The 18,765-nt window shown below is 35.3% G+C and overlaps 4 protein-coding genes and 1 long non-coding RNA gene across 6 annotated transcripts; 3 read left to right on the top strand and 2 right to left on the bottom strand.

Annotated features, from left to right (window-relative positions):
- Nucleotides 1-1,406: 1,406 nt before the first annotated feature.
- LOC140748085 (uncharacterized) lies at nt 1,407-2,648 on the top strand. The gene is made up of 3 exons (XR_012102919.1): nt 1,407-1,910; nt 1,991-2,114; nt 2,243-2,648. It is a non-coding gene; the product is annotated as an uncharacterized LOC140748085 (long non-coding RNA).
- A 138-nt stretch (nt 2,649-2,786) lies between these two features.
- Nucleotides 2,787-5,483, bottom strand: LOC140748084 (uncharacterized). The gene is made up of 2 exons (XM_073080787.1): nt 5,044-5,483; nt 2,787-4,657 (listed from the first exon to the last, which is right to left on the bottom strand). The coding sequence occupies exons 1-2, from the start codon at nt 5,263-5,265 to the stop codon at nt 3,530-3,532; spliced, it is 1,350 nt and encodes a 449-aa protein (XP_072936888.1). The 5' UTR covers nt 5,266-5,483; the 3' UTR covers nt 2,787-3,529.
- A 633-nt stretch (nt 5,484-6,116) lies between these two features.
- Nucleotides 6,117-9,121, top strand: JMJD4 (jumonji domain containing 4). The gene is made up of 2 exons (XM_073080783.1): nt 6,117-6,796; nt 7,156-9,121. The coding sequence occupies exons 1-2, from the start codon at nt 6,291-6,293 to the stop codon at nt 7,814-7,816; spliced, it is 1,167 nt and encodes a 388-aa protein (XP_072936884.1). The 5' UTR covers nt 6,117-6,290; the 3' UTR covers nt 7,817-9,121.
- Nucleotides 7,682-9,983, bottom strand: Amacr (Alpha-methylacyl-CoA racemase). Of its 2 annotated transcripts, XM_073080785.1 has the most exons (3): nt 9,885-9,983; nt 9,473-9,603; nt 7,682-8,859 (listed from the first exon to the last, which is right to left on the bottom strand). In XM_073080785.1, the coding sequence occupies exons 2-3, from the start codon at nt 9,578-9,580 to the stop codon at nt 7,834-7,836; spliced, it is 1,134 nt and encodes a 377-aa protein (XP_072936886.1). In that variant the 5' UTR covers nt 9,581-9,603; nt 9,885-9,983; the 3' UTR covers nt 7,682-7,833. The 2 variants fall into 2 exon arrangements, with proteins under 2 accessions (XP_072936886.1, XP_072936885.1); XM_073080784.1 differs by lacking the exon at nt 9,885-9,983 and having other exon boundaries at nt 9,473-9,878.
- A 590-nt stretch (nt 9,984-10,573) lies between these two features.
- Nucleotides 10,574-18,022, top strand: Pcif1 (Phosphorylated CTD-interacting factor 1). The gene is made up of 7 exons (XM_073080786.1): nt 10,574-11,890; nt 12,214-12,354; nt 13,870-14,046; nt 14,588-14,856; nt 15,218-15,428; nt 15,981-16,039; nt 16,588-18,022. Exons 1-7 carry the CDS (start codon nt 10,958-10,960, stop codon nt 16,832-16,834), a joined length of 2,037 nt encoding a protein of 678 aa, XP_072936887.1. The 5' UTR covers nt 10,574-10,957; the 3' UTR covers nt 16,835-18,022.
- Nucleotides 18,023-18,765: the final 743 nt, after the last annotated feature.

The following is an 18,765-nucleotide window of genomic DNA, read 5'->3' as shown; positions in this document are numbered from 1 at the left end:
TCCAAAAGAAGAACAATCTTCCAAGAGCTGCACAGATTGCATGGGCATCCTCAATGAGTACACATAGGATACTTGGAGGACAGACAAGCTAATTTATAATAAATTATAATAAACTAGTGGTGCACGCGACTTCGCCCACATTTTGAATAAATAATATGACATACATAAAACGGAAAATTTGTACCTGCATTGGAATGACAGTGGTGCCATCTGTCGAAAATTGGTCTTACCAACTCCCAAACCCTCGTGCATCAAATGCATAGTTTCCGATTCTATAACTACTTACGAATTAAAAATTAATTAAAAAAACCTTTTCCCACGGACTAAGTTGTGAATCTAAAGCATTCTCAAGTCCCCTTGAACACACACAACAAATTTCATCAAAATCAGTCCAGTCGTTTAGGAGGAGTTCAGTGACATACACACGCACATAAGAAATATATATATATATATATATATATATAAAGATATATTTTAGGGATGTCTTTCCTCCAAGCATAAAATATAATACTTGTAAACCGATACAAGGCCCCGACTTAGGCCGATTGCTGACCACCACCGTCACCGAACAAACTAAACCGGCGATATCGGTCGCGGTGGACAAACTATCGCCGTCACGTTATTAAAATCGGCCCGAAATAATATCGTTTTCGATATCGGTTCGGTGACGGTGCCGGTGGACAAATTCGGCGGCGACAAATTATAAATGTTTTCTACCCTCACAGCCCCACTCTGGGATTCCCTGTGTTGTAAGTGCCATGGACACATACATAGGCGAATATACAAATACCTAGACGCTGAACAAAAATATAAATACACGATTTAGGCAGGTCTGGCCGGACATTGAACCTGGAAACCAACACACTAGTAGCTAAGATGGGAATTCATGTCCACCGGTCTCTCATATGCCGCGTCTGCATTTTCAATATGGGAGCGGTAGGGATTATTAAGGTCTCAAGGGTACCCTTCTTGCCCGAACTTTAATATATACTGACGGACAGTGTTGGGCGTAGTTAACCACAATTTGTAATCTGGTTACTAACTACGATTAAAAGTAGTTAACTACATGTAGTTATGATTACATTGTAGTTAACTACTTTTAATCGTAACATAACTTAACTACAGTAATCAAACTACATGATGTAGTTATTAATTTGATTGCTGCAATCTAGTAGTTATAACTACTGATTATTTGAATTCTATGGACTTATATTTTGCAGTGTAATAAAACGTGGAATAAGAGTACCTACTGCTTGTACAGGCACCTGAGTTAAAACCCGAAAATGTGAGTTCGATTCTCGCCTATGGTCTGTGTTTGTAATCGTAGTTAGTAGTTAGATTACATATTGCCCAACACTGCTGACGGGACCATCTGCGCATCAGACCGGTAACCGGTATGGAAATCGCTAATAAATCCTGAAGATTATTATCAACAGTATAGCTGTTAATTTTTTGAAATGTATTAAACATAGATTATACATTAAACTAATAAGTGAATTACGGGCGAGGTGTCGCATTTCACGCAGATCCTTATTTATCGCGCTCAAGTACGAATACAACAATAACAATGCGCGAGTCGCGACAGTGGACATCGATCGATACGGTCGGAGTCATGCGCAAAACCAGTGAGATAAAACGGACGGTACCTACCGTGTGTCAAGTCTCTTCTGAACATTGCTATAAATCCTGCATATTAAAACTAATTTATCTAAATAAGTCATTGTACTTATCGTCTGAATGATTACTCTACTCTCCATAGCTTATCTAGTTGTTGTGTTTATTTTTGCTGCTTATTTGTACCATTGTCTGAACGAAATGAAATAAACACGTCGAAGTGTTTTTTTTTTTATTTATTTACGATGATTTCAATTAATTTAAAGTAAAATACGCGTTCATGATGATAAAATAAGGTATATCATGCTTTTTAATTAATACTCTCAATCATGTTAAAAAATCCCGCGTTATTAAATTATTTTATTCTAATTTTCAGGACACTCCGCAGGTCAATGTACAAATACGCGTCATTTTACATCGGGATTTCTCTCCTATATTAGTTTATCTCGAAGAATATATTTTTTTGTCTTTTTCCAGAGGTTGGGAATAATGTCCAACAGGTAATAGTTAACTACTTATCCTCTCTTAATCTCTGTCATTTATGCCTTATCAATTAGGTTTCAATTAATATATTATATCAATTTAAATGCTGTTGATTAAAATTGTAATATCATATTTACTGTTGCAGAATCCACAGGAGATTCTAAGGGATTACATATTGATGGGGATTCAAGGATATACTTGCTTCCTACAGAGATATCACCACTAATAAATGACCTGGCAACATGGAGCTGACGATGAAAAGGAAATGTTCTTAGAGAATGTAAAGTGAAAATTCTCTCTAAGACAACGCATAATGTCCTCTACATGTTGCGAATCGGAGTACTTGGAAGACCACATGCCATATCTTACTTATATAGCTTTGATGAAACAGAATATGCAACCACCATTCCCAACATATCTTCATTTCTAACATATCTATGCATTTAAAGAAGATGAATGCATGAAGATTAAGTTTCTATTTATTTATTAGTGGTAGTTCTTAGATGAAATTAGTTATAATTTAATTAAAAGTAGTAAACATAGCATCAAGATTTAATCTGTTTTCTTTACCCTTCTTAACTTTTAACTGAGTTGTACAATTATGGGGACTTACAAAGTATAATTATCTTGCTCAATAGTATACAAAATTAAGGTTTATCTATATAAAATTAAATATAAAACAGCAGGAGTATTCATTATTATTGTTTATTTCTTAACTTAATTTTCACACTCAATTTTATTTATCATCATGAAATAATTATATACAAGAACTTTTTCAATTCATAAAATATTGTAGTAATCTCAAGCAATAATAATTTGCTTTAAAATTTACATTTTATTTCATTACATTACATTTCATTACAGTGGCATAATACCAATTATTACAATTGGCCACTACGTTTTTTAACAATTTTGCAGACTTCCATCCAGATCTCTATTTTAGCAAAACTTATTCTACATTCTAATAAGGTCAAAATAAACGACTTATACACTAGAGCAAAATACATAAAATAAAAATTAAACTATATCATGAGCATTTATTATGTCTCTAACTATACACGCACACACACAAACAAGTCAGATTACTGCATAAAATGTAAATAAATCCTATTACAAATCAAAATTAAGAGGAACCTAATGTCTTAGTCAATACAGATTAAAATACTCAATACACTACTAATGGAAAAAATTTCTATTTTGAGCTTTTTGAAGATTTTGGGAGTAAAATCATTTTTTTTATTAATTAGTAGCGAAAAAAAAATCTATTATGTGACTGGGACATAATATTACTTACAGCAATAGACTTAAGCAGATAGGTACTGCAGGATAATTATAAAAAACATCCGAGGGTTTAATGTTTGCATTTAAATGACCTTAAAGCTAAGAATGTGTAAAACATCCAAAATTCTAGTACATTATAATGGATTAAAATTTATTGTTGATTTGGAGGCTGGAAGCCATATCCAGGATAAGGTTGTGGTGCACCGGGTGGTGGAGCACCTGGAGCTGGTGCACGAGCATACGGGTACGGAGAAGGAGGATATTGTGCAGGAGGATAACTTTGCTGATAGGCATGTGGGGGATATGCACCACCAGCGGGTGGGTAGCTTTGTGGGTTTTGAGAATATGAAGTTTGTGGTGGAGGTGCAGTCGAAACAGATGGTGCTGGACTGCCTGGCTGCGAAGATGGATTTGAATATGGTGGTTGTGTAGCTGGTGGATATGGGGATGGTTGGCCCGAGGGTGGATATTGCTGTCCACTTGGCCCCCCTTGAGTGGGACCTCCTGATGCAGCTGTGGCTGGTGGCCCATTATTGCCATGAGCACTAGTGTTGTAAGTAGGGGATTGTGCTGATGGTGAACCATAACCTGAACTGGGTGGATTCTGTGATGTGTACCCACTGGGTGGAGGTTGTGGAGATCTGTTTGGTTGTGAGATTGGTGTTGAGCTGTAAGCAGAGGTTGGTGTGGTGTTAGGGAATGGCTGCGATTGGTACGGTTGAGGCTGTGATGTTGTAGAATTATATGTACTCACACCAGCATTAGGGTAATTGGCAGCTGATTGTGGGGGAGGATAGGCAGAGTTACCAGTGTAAGGGGGTTGACTGGATCCACGAACAGGATATGGGGAGCCTGCAGCTGCAGGGCTACCAGGAGGAGGAGCATACGGCTGTTGAGCAGATGCAGGCGGGTAACCCGGCCCAGGATGTGTAGATGGAGGATAATTATTAGGTGCTGTAGTAATCGGAGGACCATAATTAGAATTGGGGGCATAGCCTTGTGGTTGTTGAGCTGGGTTTGGAGGACCATACCCTTGGCCGGGTGGTCCATAACCACCTTGTGGAGGATAAACACCGGGAGCACCTTGGTATTGGCCTTGATATTGATTTTGTCCATATGGTCGCTGACCATAAGATTGAGTTGGTCTAGTTGGTGTTGTAGAAACACCAGAAGGGGGACGATACTGTTGCTGTGGTGATCCTGGCACTTCTGCTCCACTTGAAGGAGGGTTGAGAGGTCCTTGAGGTTGCACATTTCCTGCAGCTAACTGATGTGGAGGCTAAAAAGAATATACAGAAGAATATACAAAAAAGGATAATGAAGACCACAGAATTCATACAATAATGGTAGCCAAAATTACTTCTTACTTTGAATAAATTTCAAGGTTTAAATAGTGGGTTTACAACTGTAAATCATTAAAATACAATTCTTTATTACTGTGTGAGGGTATAACATTGATGTCTTTATTTTGGAAATACATTAAATATTATTCATATTCTATAAATACTACTGTTATTCAAAGGTTATTTGTAGATGTCCTATAATCAAGATTATTAATACTTATACAATTTCCTCAATAGTTACTGAAATTTCTATGCTTTTAACAATCAATTTATACGTTCTCATTTATAATATTATGATATCTGATTATCGAAAGCTATTTACCGGTAATAATGACTGTATATTCTGACTAGCATCCGCCACGGAGGCCAAATAGACCAAATTCCTATGCAAGACTTGCTGATACTGGTGGCATTCCATTAATTGGCCTTTTGATTGATATTCTTGAATAGTTTGAATCAAATGGGCGTTCTCGTCCAACATCTTTTGAATTTGTGCAGGGCTCAATGGAGGCCGATTACCTCGCGGCGCGAAAGCGACGGACATGATAACAACTGAATTGTTCAATGCACTCTTAATACAAGATAATAAACTTAAGGTATCACTTTTCACAATTAAAAATAATATATTTATATGCACACAGCATAAACAGAATTCGGTTAAAGAATTACAATCAATTCAACAAATATTTCGTGAAAAAGCGCAATCGTTTTGTTCGGTTGTTCCAAAAGACCAAAAATTATTTTTGTGACCATAGAGATTAGAGGTAAGCAAAAACTGTCAAAGTCAATCTGTACAACAGATAAATTCATCATAAATTACTATCAAGCCTAATAAGACTTGCTGATAAATAATAAGACTGCTACATTGCGTGACGTTTTTACCCCTTGCCTAGGGAATAGTTTAATGGAGATCCCCATGTTCATTTATATCAGGAATAAAATATCATTATCCTCGAAACTTGAATCTCTATATCCTTTACAATTATATGAAGTCCCTCTGTCTATTATTACTATATATTTGTCTACCGGGACACTCGGGCCCCGAGATTGATAACTGATCATCATGGACCATGGATTGTATCGATATATTGCAATAGGAATCTGAAATAGTCTCGATACTATTTAACTTTGATAGCCGCTGTGCTTACAATAGTATCGAATATCGATAGTATTTTCGTTCCTTACAAATTATATATCGTTAGTATTGATCCTTTTGTATTGTTGTTTTTCGATAGACGAAAATGCTATCGATATTTAAGTTATCAGGGACGAAAATACGCTTGCAGATCATCAATCAATAAGTATTACCATATTTTATACCATCGATAATCCTACTATTGCCACACTATCCACAGTAGCATATCGAGTATCCAGCGACATGACTTGAATCACTTCACTACTGACAATTGACATTGTTTTCAAAGTTCAATGTCTGTATTTTCTGCCGTCGAAATTTGAATAATGCTTTTAAATTCAAATATCGGTCATTTGCCTAAATTAATAGCCCGTATTTTTAATTAATTAATAGTTATTTATATTAGCAGTGTGCTTGAATTACAACCAATTGCAATGATTAATATTGAAATCGATTCAATTATAGACGATATCTCCCCACACAATTACATTGATTGTGATATTGATACAATTGATTTCTGTGATATCAATTATAATGGTTTTGTTGAAAATTTTATGCTAAAGAATTTACCATGTGTAGTAAAAAATATAAGCCTGGAATGGGAATGCGCTAGCAAATGGATCGAGGGGAATAAAATAAACTACGATTATTTACAAAATACCTATGGTGACTTAGAAGCACCTGTCGCAGATTGTAATAACATCGATTTTAATGCCCACTGTAAGTCCAATATGAAAGTAGGAGAATACATGGATTATTTGAAAAATGACAAGAAAGATGGTACACTTTATCTTAAAGATTGGCACTTGAGACGGATAAGGCCAAGTGATCAATTTTACAATGTACCTTTTATATTTGGTTCAGATTGGTTGAATGAATATGCTACAGATCACCAAGAGGATGACTTTATGTTTGTGTATATTGGTCCTAGTAAGTCATGGTAAGAATTTTTGAAGTGAATATTTATGTGCAATATAATTTGTTTATTTTAATTTACAGTGAGATTTTTTAGCTTGGCTAACATATTATTCCATACAAACAGAATATAAACAATCTATTCATCCCATAAAATTGTATTATACTGGTATTTACTTTATAAAATATTTCAAATTGTTTACATATGTAGTTTCTTTCGCCAATTTCTTTCTATAACAGACCACTTTCCAAAGCGGTAGTAGTTTGTTGATGTTCGAAAATAATTTTATATGAATAAATGAAATTTGAATTTGAATAAAAAATTAATATTTATACAATATTAAAATAAATATTATTCTGTATTTTATTGATGTATTGTTCCAGGACACCCTTTCATGCAGATGTGTATTCATCGTACAGTTGGTCTGTGAATATATTTGGCAGAAAGAAATGGATCTTACTACCACCCAAGGAAGAAGAGAAACTTAAAGATACATTGGGAAACTTGCCACTTCTGTTCAACCCAGAACAGTCTCAGAATGTTAAATATTTTGAGATTTTGCAAGAGAAAGGAGATGCAATATTTGTTCCATCTGGGTGGCATCACCAAGTTACAAATTTGTTAGACACGGTTTCAATCAACCACAATTTCATCAATGCATTTAATATTGAATTTGTGTGGAGCTCATTACAAACAAATCTACTATCTGTAGAAAAAGAAATTGAAGAATTTAAGCATACACCTGAATTCCAAGAACAGTGCCAGCTCATACTCAAGTCAGTCTTTGGTATGAATTTTGTAGATTTTCTACATTTTATTTCACACATAGCACAGAAAAGATTAAACCAAATGAACAGTGAAAATTACGTAGGATTTAACAACTTTACCCTAGGAATTAAACACATAATGTTTGATTTAAATATCTTATTAAAAATTATAAATTCAGTACAAAACCATCCCCTATTTTCAAATAAATACATAGCACCTAATGAAATCGATACCATAATGAATATAAAAAATTCCATTCTTCTTAAAGTTAAATAATAGTCTGCTTTCAGAGTCTAGAGGTTTGATTTTAAAACTGCATGCACCGAACCTGTCTTAATAAATTCATCAATTTCTAATTTACTGTATCCCAATTCTTTGAGTATTTCCAGAGTGTGTTGGCCTAATTGTGGAGCTCTATCCTGGCCACATGATTTCCCCGGAGTACGAGATAGTCTAGGAGATGGTCTGGGTACCACTATATTGCTATCATCTCTGAAGAAAGAGTTTCGTGAAACGTGGCATTCATGCTGATCCACTGATTGGAAATCTAAGACTGGGGTCACACAAGCATCTAAATTTTCAAAAATCTTACACCATTCCTTTTGTGTCTTTGTTAGAAATACTTCTATAAATTTCTTTCTTGTATACTCCATATTTTCGCCCTGTGCATATTCTTCTTCAGGCAATTGTAAACCTTTTAATAAACGTAAATAGAATTGTGGTTCTAAAGCTCCTACGGCCATGAATTTTCCATCCTTAGTTAAGTATGATCCATAAAATGGTGCACCACCATCTAGCATATTCTTTCCAGGTTTATCAGGCCAAATAAATGAGTTCCTAGATCTAAAAAACCATGATGCTACATATGCAGCACCTTCGGTCATACTAGCATCTATAACCTGCCCTAAATTAGACTGTGTTCTTTCATACAGTGCTAATATAATACCTAATGCGCAAAGAACACTCCCTCCAGCAAAGTCTGCAGCAAAATTAACGGGAGTTGGTATGTCATCATTTTTTCGTAGCATATGGAGTACACCGGACATGGCAATGTAATTTATATCATGACCAGCTTTACTCTTGTAATGACCATCTTGTCCATATCCAGATAATCTGGCATATATCAACCGTGAGTTCTCTTGCAGCATAGTCTTTGGGCCCAAGCCTAACTTCTCCATAACTCCAGGGCGATAAGTGTCTAGCAGTACATCAGATGTAGAACACATCTTTTTAACAATTTCAATACCACTTTTAGACTTTAAGTTGATGGAAATAACCCTTTTTCCATTAGACATAACATCCACAAATGCGGGCTCTAGCTGTAAAGATCAAAGTATTTTAATGTAAATAATTATGTGATACAAATAAGTATTATTAGTATTTTAAATACTTGAAAACCATGTAAATAGTGCTCAATGAAATATTAAGTTGATATTGTTTGTGTAACATGCAATAACATTTAGATTAGGAGGCTGTGGACATAATATCCTATTAATTTTACTGTAACAATTACACTGTATAACTATTTATATTGATTTATTAGTTTATTTTTTTGACTGAATAAATTGTTTTTTTTTTTCTCTCTAAGTGCCTTCTTCATTATTATATTGCGGTAGATAATAATTACAAGAATGCCTGAATGGACTAATGATACCTTTGTAAATTATGTAGATGTATTCCTACTCACAATGTCATAGTTTTTTTTTTCTGATTACCATATTCATTCTATGGGATATTTAAGTTTAACAATGGCTAAAATTTTAAATTAAGTATCTACCTAACAAAACAATTATGATTTTCAGTTTTTACCTAGATGTAACCTTTGCACTTTTTTACCAAATACATATTTAAGTAATGTAAATGTGGTATGTAAAAAAATTATATTAATTAGTGTGTAATAATTGAATATAAGTAATTAAGAAAAAATAATACCTTCTGCACTACAGTGACTGTTGCTCCAAAATCTGCTAAAATAGCCCCACAAAATGGTCCAGGAGCTAAACCCATCATTTCCACAACTTTTATACCCTTTAGAGACATAATGATCAGCGAAGATTAAAATACTATGAAAGGAATCACAAGATATGTGCAAGCAACTATATTAAAATTGATAATGTATTATCTAAACTCCGAAGTTCAACAAAATAACGTCATGATTACATTATCAAGTCATAAAAATAAAGACTTAACAATACAATTTGATAATAAAAGAGAAAAACGTATAGGAACTCTAGAGGTAATTATATTAATTAATATATTGTGATATTTAAAAGGGCACAATACACCTAATGTAACACTCAAAATATTACTGTAAATAGTATTCAACTTATTGAGTATTCATTACTTTGAGACGACGTGTGCAATGTATATGGATCAAAAAACTAAGTAAAACTTGAAAGTGGTAAATTATGAAATTACATATAAAAACATGACGTGACGGAGCATAAAAGAGTGTTGCCAGGTATCGTCACAAAATGTACATACACCATAAAATATGCTGCAATTCAAACTGTACTTTAATATCATACAATATAATATTACACATTTGCCTAATATATGGACTTTATAATATCTTCACAATCGTTATTATTATAATAAAATATTTTAAATATGTAGAGACTGAATAGTGTTGCAATTCTTCATAAAATTCGTATGTCAATATTGCTGAAAAAATCGGTAATCAGGGGTCAATAATGAGAATATAAATATTGAATTTCGGATATGATCCTATAAAATTAAATCACACCATTTATAGATATTACATAAATCAAAAATATTAAAACTCACAGGTAAAAAGTAATAAATCATAGGTACATTAAGATCTTGAAACAGTAAAGTAAATCTATGAGTATTTATTGATTTATTCATAGATTAACTTTTAGGTAAAATCTTTATAAAATGATTTAATCAATTTATCTATTTGTTTATAAAGATATTTTTAATCCACTTGAAGATTTGTAAAAATTGTATCGATAATAACATCCATTATCGATTTAAATGTTGATATTCGGTTTTTGGGTCAGAAACGTGTCATTTCATAAATACTACTTATTTATCTTGTTAATCTGTGGACGGCGGTGCTTGGGGAGCTACGCTTATATTTATTTCGTAAAATATACGATTTGTGAAGTGTTTTTGCAAAATTATTCATAAGGATCATGTTAGTTAGCTTCAGAAATTATTGTTTTTATTTTAAAAGTGATGTTCTATGATGTACCACTTAAATATTGCTGAAAACTCAACATCGAAATTTCTTGGCGGTAACTGTATTATGAATATCAATAAAAATATTATGCTTATAGGAAACTTATTAGTAATCGTATAATAATTGGTATTTATCAGTAAATCATTCCATTTGAACAGTTGTTTAGTATAACGCGAATTTCTGTTCTATCGAAACAAGTGCTCGGTGCCACTATGAATGATGTTCGTGACAAAGTGGTCGCTGGGTCCTCTACGTGGGAGACGTGCACTACGCACAGTGACTCTTCTCCTGAAATCCAATCGTCGCCGAGTGCGAGTGGCGGGGAGACGCCGCAAACTCCAGGAGCGCCCGTTCCGCTCGCGCCACATCTCGCGGCCGAGCTGCATCCGGACCTCCTGCAACAGGGCTGGCGCAAGTACTGGTCTAAGCGTGAGAATCGACCGTACTTCTGGAATAAAATATCTGGCGAATCCATGTGGGAATTACCTGCAGTCAAAAGGGATTTCGACCCTATCACTGATCCACTTGGTATATGTCATACAGGCCCACCCAACGCTGGCAATATGACTCCCAGTGCGAGTAAGCGACGACCTTCGGAAGATAATGGACCTCCACCCAAGAAAGTGGCTCTGGAAGGCCCATGGAATATTGATGTACCGACAAATGTAGTGATATATGAGCGACCACCCACAATATGCCCGCACCCACATCCGGAGATAGAGGGCTTCAGGTTCACTCTTGCAAATAAATTAAGACAGTGCTACCAAGAATTATGCCACACTAGAGAAAGTATAGATGCACCAAAGGACTCCTTTAATAGATGGTTGATGGAAAGAAAGGTGAATGACCAAGGTGGATCGGATCCCCTCCTCCCTAGTCATTGTTTTCCCGAAATATCACGGTCAATGTATGAGGAGATAATGAATGATATCCCCATTAAGTTAGCTCATCCGAAATACACAGGGGATGCAAGAAAACAGTTGTCAAGATATGCTGAGGCTGCTAAAAAGATGATCGAATCAAGGAATGCATCCCCAGAAAGCAGGAAAGTGGTAAAGTGGAATGCAGAGGATACATTTCAATGGTTACGGCGTACCGTGGGTGCCACATATGATGACTTTCAGGACAGATTGGCACACTTGCGGGTACGGATCTTCATATGAATCTTAAATATACTTATATAATATAATTCAATACGCACACATTTGTTATTTGTAATCAATCTTTTTAATGTTTTGCATACCAAGGATTGAAATTTGACTATTTGTCATGGCAAAAATTGTGAAACATTAATCTCTGATAGGTAAAACTTTGGATAGACAATTGAATTTCTCTTAGAGGTAGAGCACCATTTTCCTTTTCGTTTTTATTGAGCAATATTTTTTATTTTCATAATGGAAATCGCCAAACTTAAATAGTTGAAAAAATGAAGCTTTCTTCTCAAAATTTGCTGTATTATGTTTTACAGAGGCAATGTCAGCCACATCTGGCTGAAACTGCCAAGGCATCAGTGGAAGGAATTTGTCTGAAAATATACCACTTGTCAGCTGAATATGCAAGGAAAATACGAGAAAAACACAGTGTGCTGCTAAAAGAAAATGGAATACAGGTATGTTCATCATCAACCTATTAATCTCCCACTGTCGAGGATGGGTCTCTCACATGGTCGGACAGGCTGGCTAAGTGCAAATAAGTGGAATTCCCTACGAGAACTAAAATGAATTCTTTTAATTCTGAGACTTTTAATACACATATAATTGAAAAATCAAAGTTACATGCCTAGGATTAGAACCTGAGACCCTCGATTGAGTGAATCAAAACATGTTATTGAATCAGATTCTTACAAGAATTATTGAGGTAGTTTTATAAGCAAAATAGTCCCACTAAAGTCGGTCATACATTAGACATACATAAGGAAAATAAAACTAACTTGTACTATGACCACAAATAGATTTTAATAAATGCTAGTTGTCATTTTTATACTGCAGACAGAATTTTATATCGGTGCTATCCTTACAAAAACCTTATAACAATTATGTACTATTTAAAATATAATGTAATTAATTATTAGTACTTTCAGGTAATTAAAATTTACTGAACTGTTTTAGAAAGAATTGCAAATTTTGTTTATTTAGGTGATGTGTGATAATTAATAAAGTTATTTTATAATATTCTTCATACAAAATACATACATATATAAATAAAACCATTATCATCAACATTAAGGAGGGTTTATTCAATGAATACTTAGTAATTATTGTGATGTCAATGACCTAGATGTTAAATCTAGGAAATGAGCAACAATATCTCATGAAGTTATTCTATGGCAGCAGTAACACATAGTCAAGTAATTGTATTTATTAAAACCCTCCAATTTTACTGGTATAATAATACTCAGCAGGACTTGGATTTTAAATTAGAATGAATACCAACAATGTTGGAATATAAAATATTATTTATTAACAAAAAATAGAATTTTTTGGGAAGTAGGTACAGATTTGTTTAACAAGTAATAAAATATAAACTTTTTAAAAGCTATTATACTATAAACAGACATGCAGGCATAGCCGCAAAACTTATATTATCTCTTGTAGCAGGGATTAATAAGTTTATTGTGTTATTAATAGTTACGAGATCAAAGATAAGCAACCCTATTTAGAAAATATATAAGATATTGTTTGCACTACTTGACATTTGCTCCATATGAATTCTTCAGATTATTCTTTTACTAGAATTCTTATAAGAAAAGAAATTCAGTATAATTATTTGTACTATAAATGTTGTTTTTTCAAATAACCTTGGTTTTGTACTATATTGAAATACAAAAGTAGTTATTTAAGGATTAGGGATCCAAAGCCGAGGGTTTGTTTTTGCTTGTGTTAGTATTTTTGAATTTGCTGGTTACATAGTTAATTAAAATAGCCTATGAAAGTGGCGAAAAAAGTTCCTTCTATTTCATTTCTATTTCTTTTACCCTTAGATAAAAAAGCAAGGAAGAGGGATGGAACTCCTAAACCCCCCTTTACGTACGGCATATTTATCTACAAAATATCCTATTCAATGTTTTAAGTTCATTATTATATCGGTGATTGTGTCAGTGTGTATGCATTGTGTGGTGTCTCAGGAGGTGGCGGGCCCGCTGGCGCAGGCGGCGCTGCGCAAGGTGTGGTGCTACCCGGTGCAGTTCGCGCTGCCGGCGCCGCGCCCTCCGCTCGTGGAACACTTCCTCGACCGCGACCAGGTGCTGCTGCGCTATCTCGGCGAGACGCAGCACCTCAATCTCGCTTATCTGCACAAATTGGTTAGTTACTCTTTGGATTTGTAAGTAACAGGTGTTCATGGGCAGCAGTAGCCATTTATCATCTTGTGGACTAGTTGTATGCTACTCTTGTTTACAAAAAAATAAAACTTAAAATGCCTTTTACTATGTCTGTTGTATGTAGAAAGCTGCCCTAAACTATGAAAATAATCGAAAAAAAAAACCTGAAAAGCTAAATATGTAGTTCAAAAGTGTTTCTTAGTGTAGTCCCCGCCAAACTGCTAGTCCGCTCTGAATATAGAAATCGCAACAACTTCTGAGTGAACTAGTAGTTTGGCGCGGATTATAATTTTGCAGTTTTTGTGATATAATGTATAACAAATACTGAAATAGTGGGCAGTCTTAATAACTCAGGTGCCCAGGGCGACCCAAGGTTTTGTAATTTTTCATGTTTTAAGTATTTATACTTATTGTTATTTTACTTAGTAGATACTTAAGCCTAATATCCAAGATGCTCTATCTCGTATGTCAGTTTTAATTATAAGCCATTGGCAAGATTTAATTATAAAGCATTCGTCCCCAGGAACACCTGTATCGTCACAGCTGCTTCGACGACAAGAAGTTCGAGCAGTTCCTGTCGCGCGTGTGGTGCGTGCTGCGGCGGTACGCGGCGTGGGTGGGCGCGGGCGGCGAGGCGCAGCTCGCGCAGATGGCGCTGCCGGAGCCCGTGCTCGACTGCCTGCACCGCAAGTTCGGCGTCACCTTCGAGTGCTTCGCGAGCCCGCTAGACTGCTACTTCAGGCAGTACTGCTCTGCGTTCGCTGATACTGACTCCTACTTCGGATCGAGGGGGTGAGACGCTACATTTCTAGTATAGCAAGTTAAGCTCTTATGATACAATAAGGGATATCCAGCAGGATGGTTTCACCTTCGTTTATAATGATTCCAATTTTGTATCTGTTTGTGTGGTGTGAGTCTAAAGGAGTTGAAGAAGACTTACTTACTATTTAAATCTGTAATTAACTTCAGGTAAAACTCCAACAGTGTTTGAAGCTAATGACAGATATGTGTGACTGAAACTACTTAGGTAACTACTCTAGGTCTAGAGTTATTTAATTTTCAATCAAAGCTAAACCGGCTATTTTAAAAGCTAAACCGGCTCGTGCATATTATTAAGATATATATTAATTTACGTTTATTGTACGATCGCCAGACCGTTTTTGGAGCTGCGGCCGGTGTCGGGGTCGATGGTGGCGCACCCGCCGTACTGCGAGGAGCTGCTGGAGGCGGCGCTGCGGCACATGGAGCGGCTGCTGCAGGACTCGGCCGAGCCGCTCAGCTTCGTGGTGGTGCTGCCCGAGTGGCCCGACCGCCAGACGCACGCGCTGCACAAGCTGCAGGCCAGCCACTTCAAGCGGAAACAGGTGACACATTCCACCTACTCCTTTATGTAGGGGGCAACGAATAACGTCTATGTTCTTGGTTAAAAAAATATGTGCCTTTATCAATTTTATTATTCGTAGTTAGTAGTAGAAGTCTGGGAGATGGTAGATATACCAATTTCATTTTTATTTCGTTCTACTACTAAGTAGTAATAGTAGTCTTAAACTTACTATCTCCAAGATAGTAAGTAGGTATTTGATTTCATCTTTTAGTTATAATAAAATATACATACAGTTAAAAAAAATACACCCACACAAGTTTACGTGAGTGCGCCTGCACGCACGTAATTTACGGCTCAATGCTACATTATTAAATTATTATAATAATAATAATTGTTAAAGTTTTCTTTAAGGTTTTATTTAACTTTATTTAATAATGTTTAGTTAAATTTTAAAATACAGTATATGAATAATGCAATAAATTGTGAATATAAGTGACATAAACGTATTTATATGAAAATTATGTTTCTAATTATATCTACTTTAAAATATTGCATCAGTATAGTATTATAAGGTATCGTTATTATATTTCAGGTTGTGATTCCCGCCTGCGAACACGAATATCGACACGGTTTCCAACACGTGCTTCCAAAGTGAGTGAGATCGTATCATTTTGCATACAATAGAAGATTCAATTGCTCTCACAATGAATCTATTTATGCCCATTACAAGTCACTTAAGATTATATCCTTTGTATACAATGTGGTATGTTGGTTTTCAAGGAGGTTTTTATTGTTACCATTAATATCTATTCAAGTTGTTGATGAGATAAAAATATTTTTTTTTATATGACTCCTTGTGAATAACAAATTGATGGAATTGATCATTAAAACAAAACATTTTTTTTTTTTGTAAAAATATAATATTCATTTTATTAATGCTTTCAGCTATTCTTTACGGTATTTTACCATAAGTAGTCTACAATTATCAATGTACCTTAAAGTAACTAAAATATCTAGTAAATATTAAGAGATTGTGCATACAGTTAAGCGCAGGTGATCATCTTACATTCGTTTACATATAATATAATTTAAAAACAGTATTTTGCGTCCTTCCTCGTTAACTAAGAAATTTTAATTGCAGGAGTAGGGGTAGAGTGAAATATATACAGCTAATATTAACATGTGGATGTTTTTTCCAGAAACGAGGTGTATTTCCGGTGGGGCGGCGGCACGGTGGTGGTGTGGCTGCAGAACGCGGCGGGCCACGCGCGCTGGGGCCCGTCCGACGAGCGCGTGGAGGCGCTGCTGGACGCGTGGCGGCCGCGGGCCAAGCGCGCCACGCCGCCGCCCGCCGCCGAGCCCGAGCCCGCGCCCCGCGCCGCGCCGCCCGCGCCCGCCCGCCCCGCGCCGCCCGCGCAACCCGCGCCGACTACAGAACGAGACTAGGCATGTCTAGGTACAGACAGTTAGCTGCCGATACGATTCAAATCCCGCACCGCCCGCGCCGCCAACAGAACAAGAACTCTAGACACGTCTAGGTACTCGCCATGTACGGACAGATAGCTGCGAACATGGGTCGAGTACCTCCCTCGAGTTTATTCGATACTCGCCAACAGTAATCCTCCGTGGTGGTATTTTTAAGCGCTAATCGTAGGAGTGTGTCTGTACTCGTGCGCAACGTCTACAGTTCTAAACCTTCGTCGTTGTTTGACAAGTTGCTGGGCGGATTGTTCGCGAGTATCCAAATTTATAAAGCACACGCCGCTGCCCCCGCGCGACTATACGATACCCTTTCAGCATGTAAGGTTCGGTGTGGTAATAGCGGAGCTGGGCTAAAACTGTACAATTGAAATATCCGGCCAATTTTTTAGTCTACAATTTCAATCGTACGGTTTTACGCCAACTCCGATATTACCTAAAGTAACGTTGCCTATTCATGAAAAGGAACGTCTGATTACAACATAAAAATGACAACAAAAGCTTATAGCTAATAATATATCGAATTAAGTCACAAGAGTTGTCAATCGTGGTAGAAGAAAACTCGCGGAGGAAACAATTTCATTGATATTTCTATGCTTCGCAGATCGCAATAGGGAATCGCTCTCGGTTATTATTATTAATAATAGTAATAATAAAATTACACCTTATTTAAAGGTTTTGCATACCATTCCGTCGGAACTTCAGTCGGTTACTATAGTGAGATTCGAAACTGCATTGTAGACAAACGTTTATTTTATAAATCTATATAAATGTCAGAAATATCAGGATAACATATCCACCGACACTTCCACCACTTTTTTTGATTGATTAAATAATAAATAAGAAATCAAACAACATGAACTATGTGATCATCTTTAGAACCTGGTGCAAATGAATTGTTATAACTATGTAGTTGAGTCGTGTAGATCCCCGAGCATTCGTGACGCGTAGGACTTGTACATAGTGAGGATCGCGTAATGTACATAATTTTCGAGATGACTTTAGTTATTTACTTATTGTAAGTTCTTTTTAAATCATTTTTCACTGTTGTATAGATCGAGAAAGATATTATATTTTGATTGTTCATTATTATATTTTCTAAAAAAATATATGAGTTTTATTCTTTGTTTCAATATACAGTTTATAAAAACTTGAGTATTCTTTTATAGTTTCCTGTGTAATATTAGTAGCAATATCATATGGTAAAATTGCGACAAGTGTGTATAGTTAACAATTTATACTGACACCAAAAAAATTGTTCCAAAGTGGCGGCTTTGGAAATTACACTTTACTTTTCACTTACAAATAATAAGAGAAGTCTGTAAGGAGACCCTTTCTAAATAGAGTTGGTTACAGAATGTTCATGGGCGGCAGTGATCTTTTACCGTCGGGTGGACTGTTCGTTTACTGTCTATTTTATATAAAAAAATATTATTGATAAAAGTCCCCTTAAAGTCTTAGTCCTTGTCATTTTAGACATTTGTTATAAAAATAAATTTTAATTTCCACATGGTGCATTCATAGACTCTAAACATACTGTAGAATATTAAGGGACACTATATATAAAATAAAACGCAAATTATGTTTTTCTTTATATTTATTTGTATGTTTAATAAGAAATTTAACCAGTTCTATAATTAATGTTGCGCCCAAATAAAATAGGCGGAGTTTTAAGTAAGTAATTACAATAAAATTATATTTAACTATACAATAAAATTACCTACATAAATTTCATATGCCTTCGTCCAATCTTTATGTTTTAAGAATATTATATATTTATGATAACATAACATTTATGATAACATGTAAATAACGAAATACTTTCAGAAGGTACACGTGATAAAATTTGAATAAGAAGTATATGACTTAATTATTAAATTTAAATACATAGAAACGCC

This window comes from Epargyreus clarus, unplaced genomic scaffold, assembly GCF_041222505.1.
Source record: "Epargyreus clarus isolate Ecla_fem2 unplaced genomic scaffold, WU_Ecla_fem_2.2 ptg000015l, whole genome shotgun sequence".
NCBI classification, from domain to species: Eukaryota; Metazoa; Arthropoda; class Insecta; order Lepidoptera; family Hesperiidae; genus Epargyreus; species Epargyreus clarus.
Note: the sequence above shows the minus strand (reverse complement) of the source record. Positions and strands in the feature narration are given on the sequence as shown.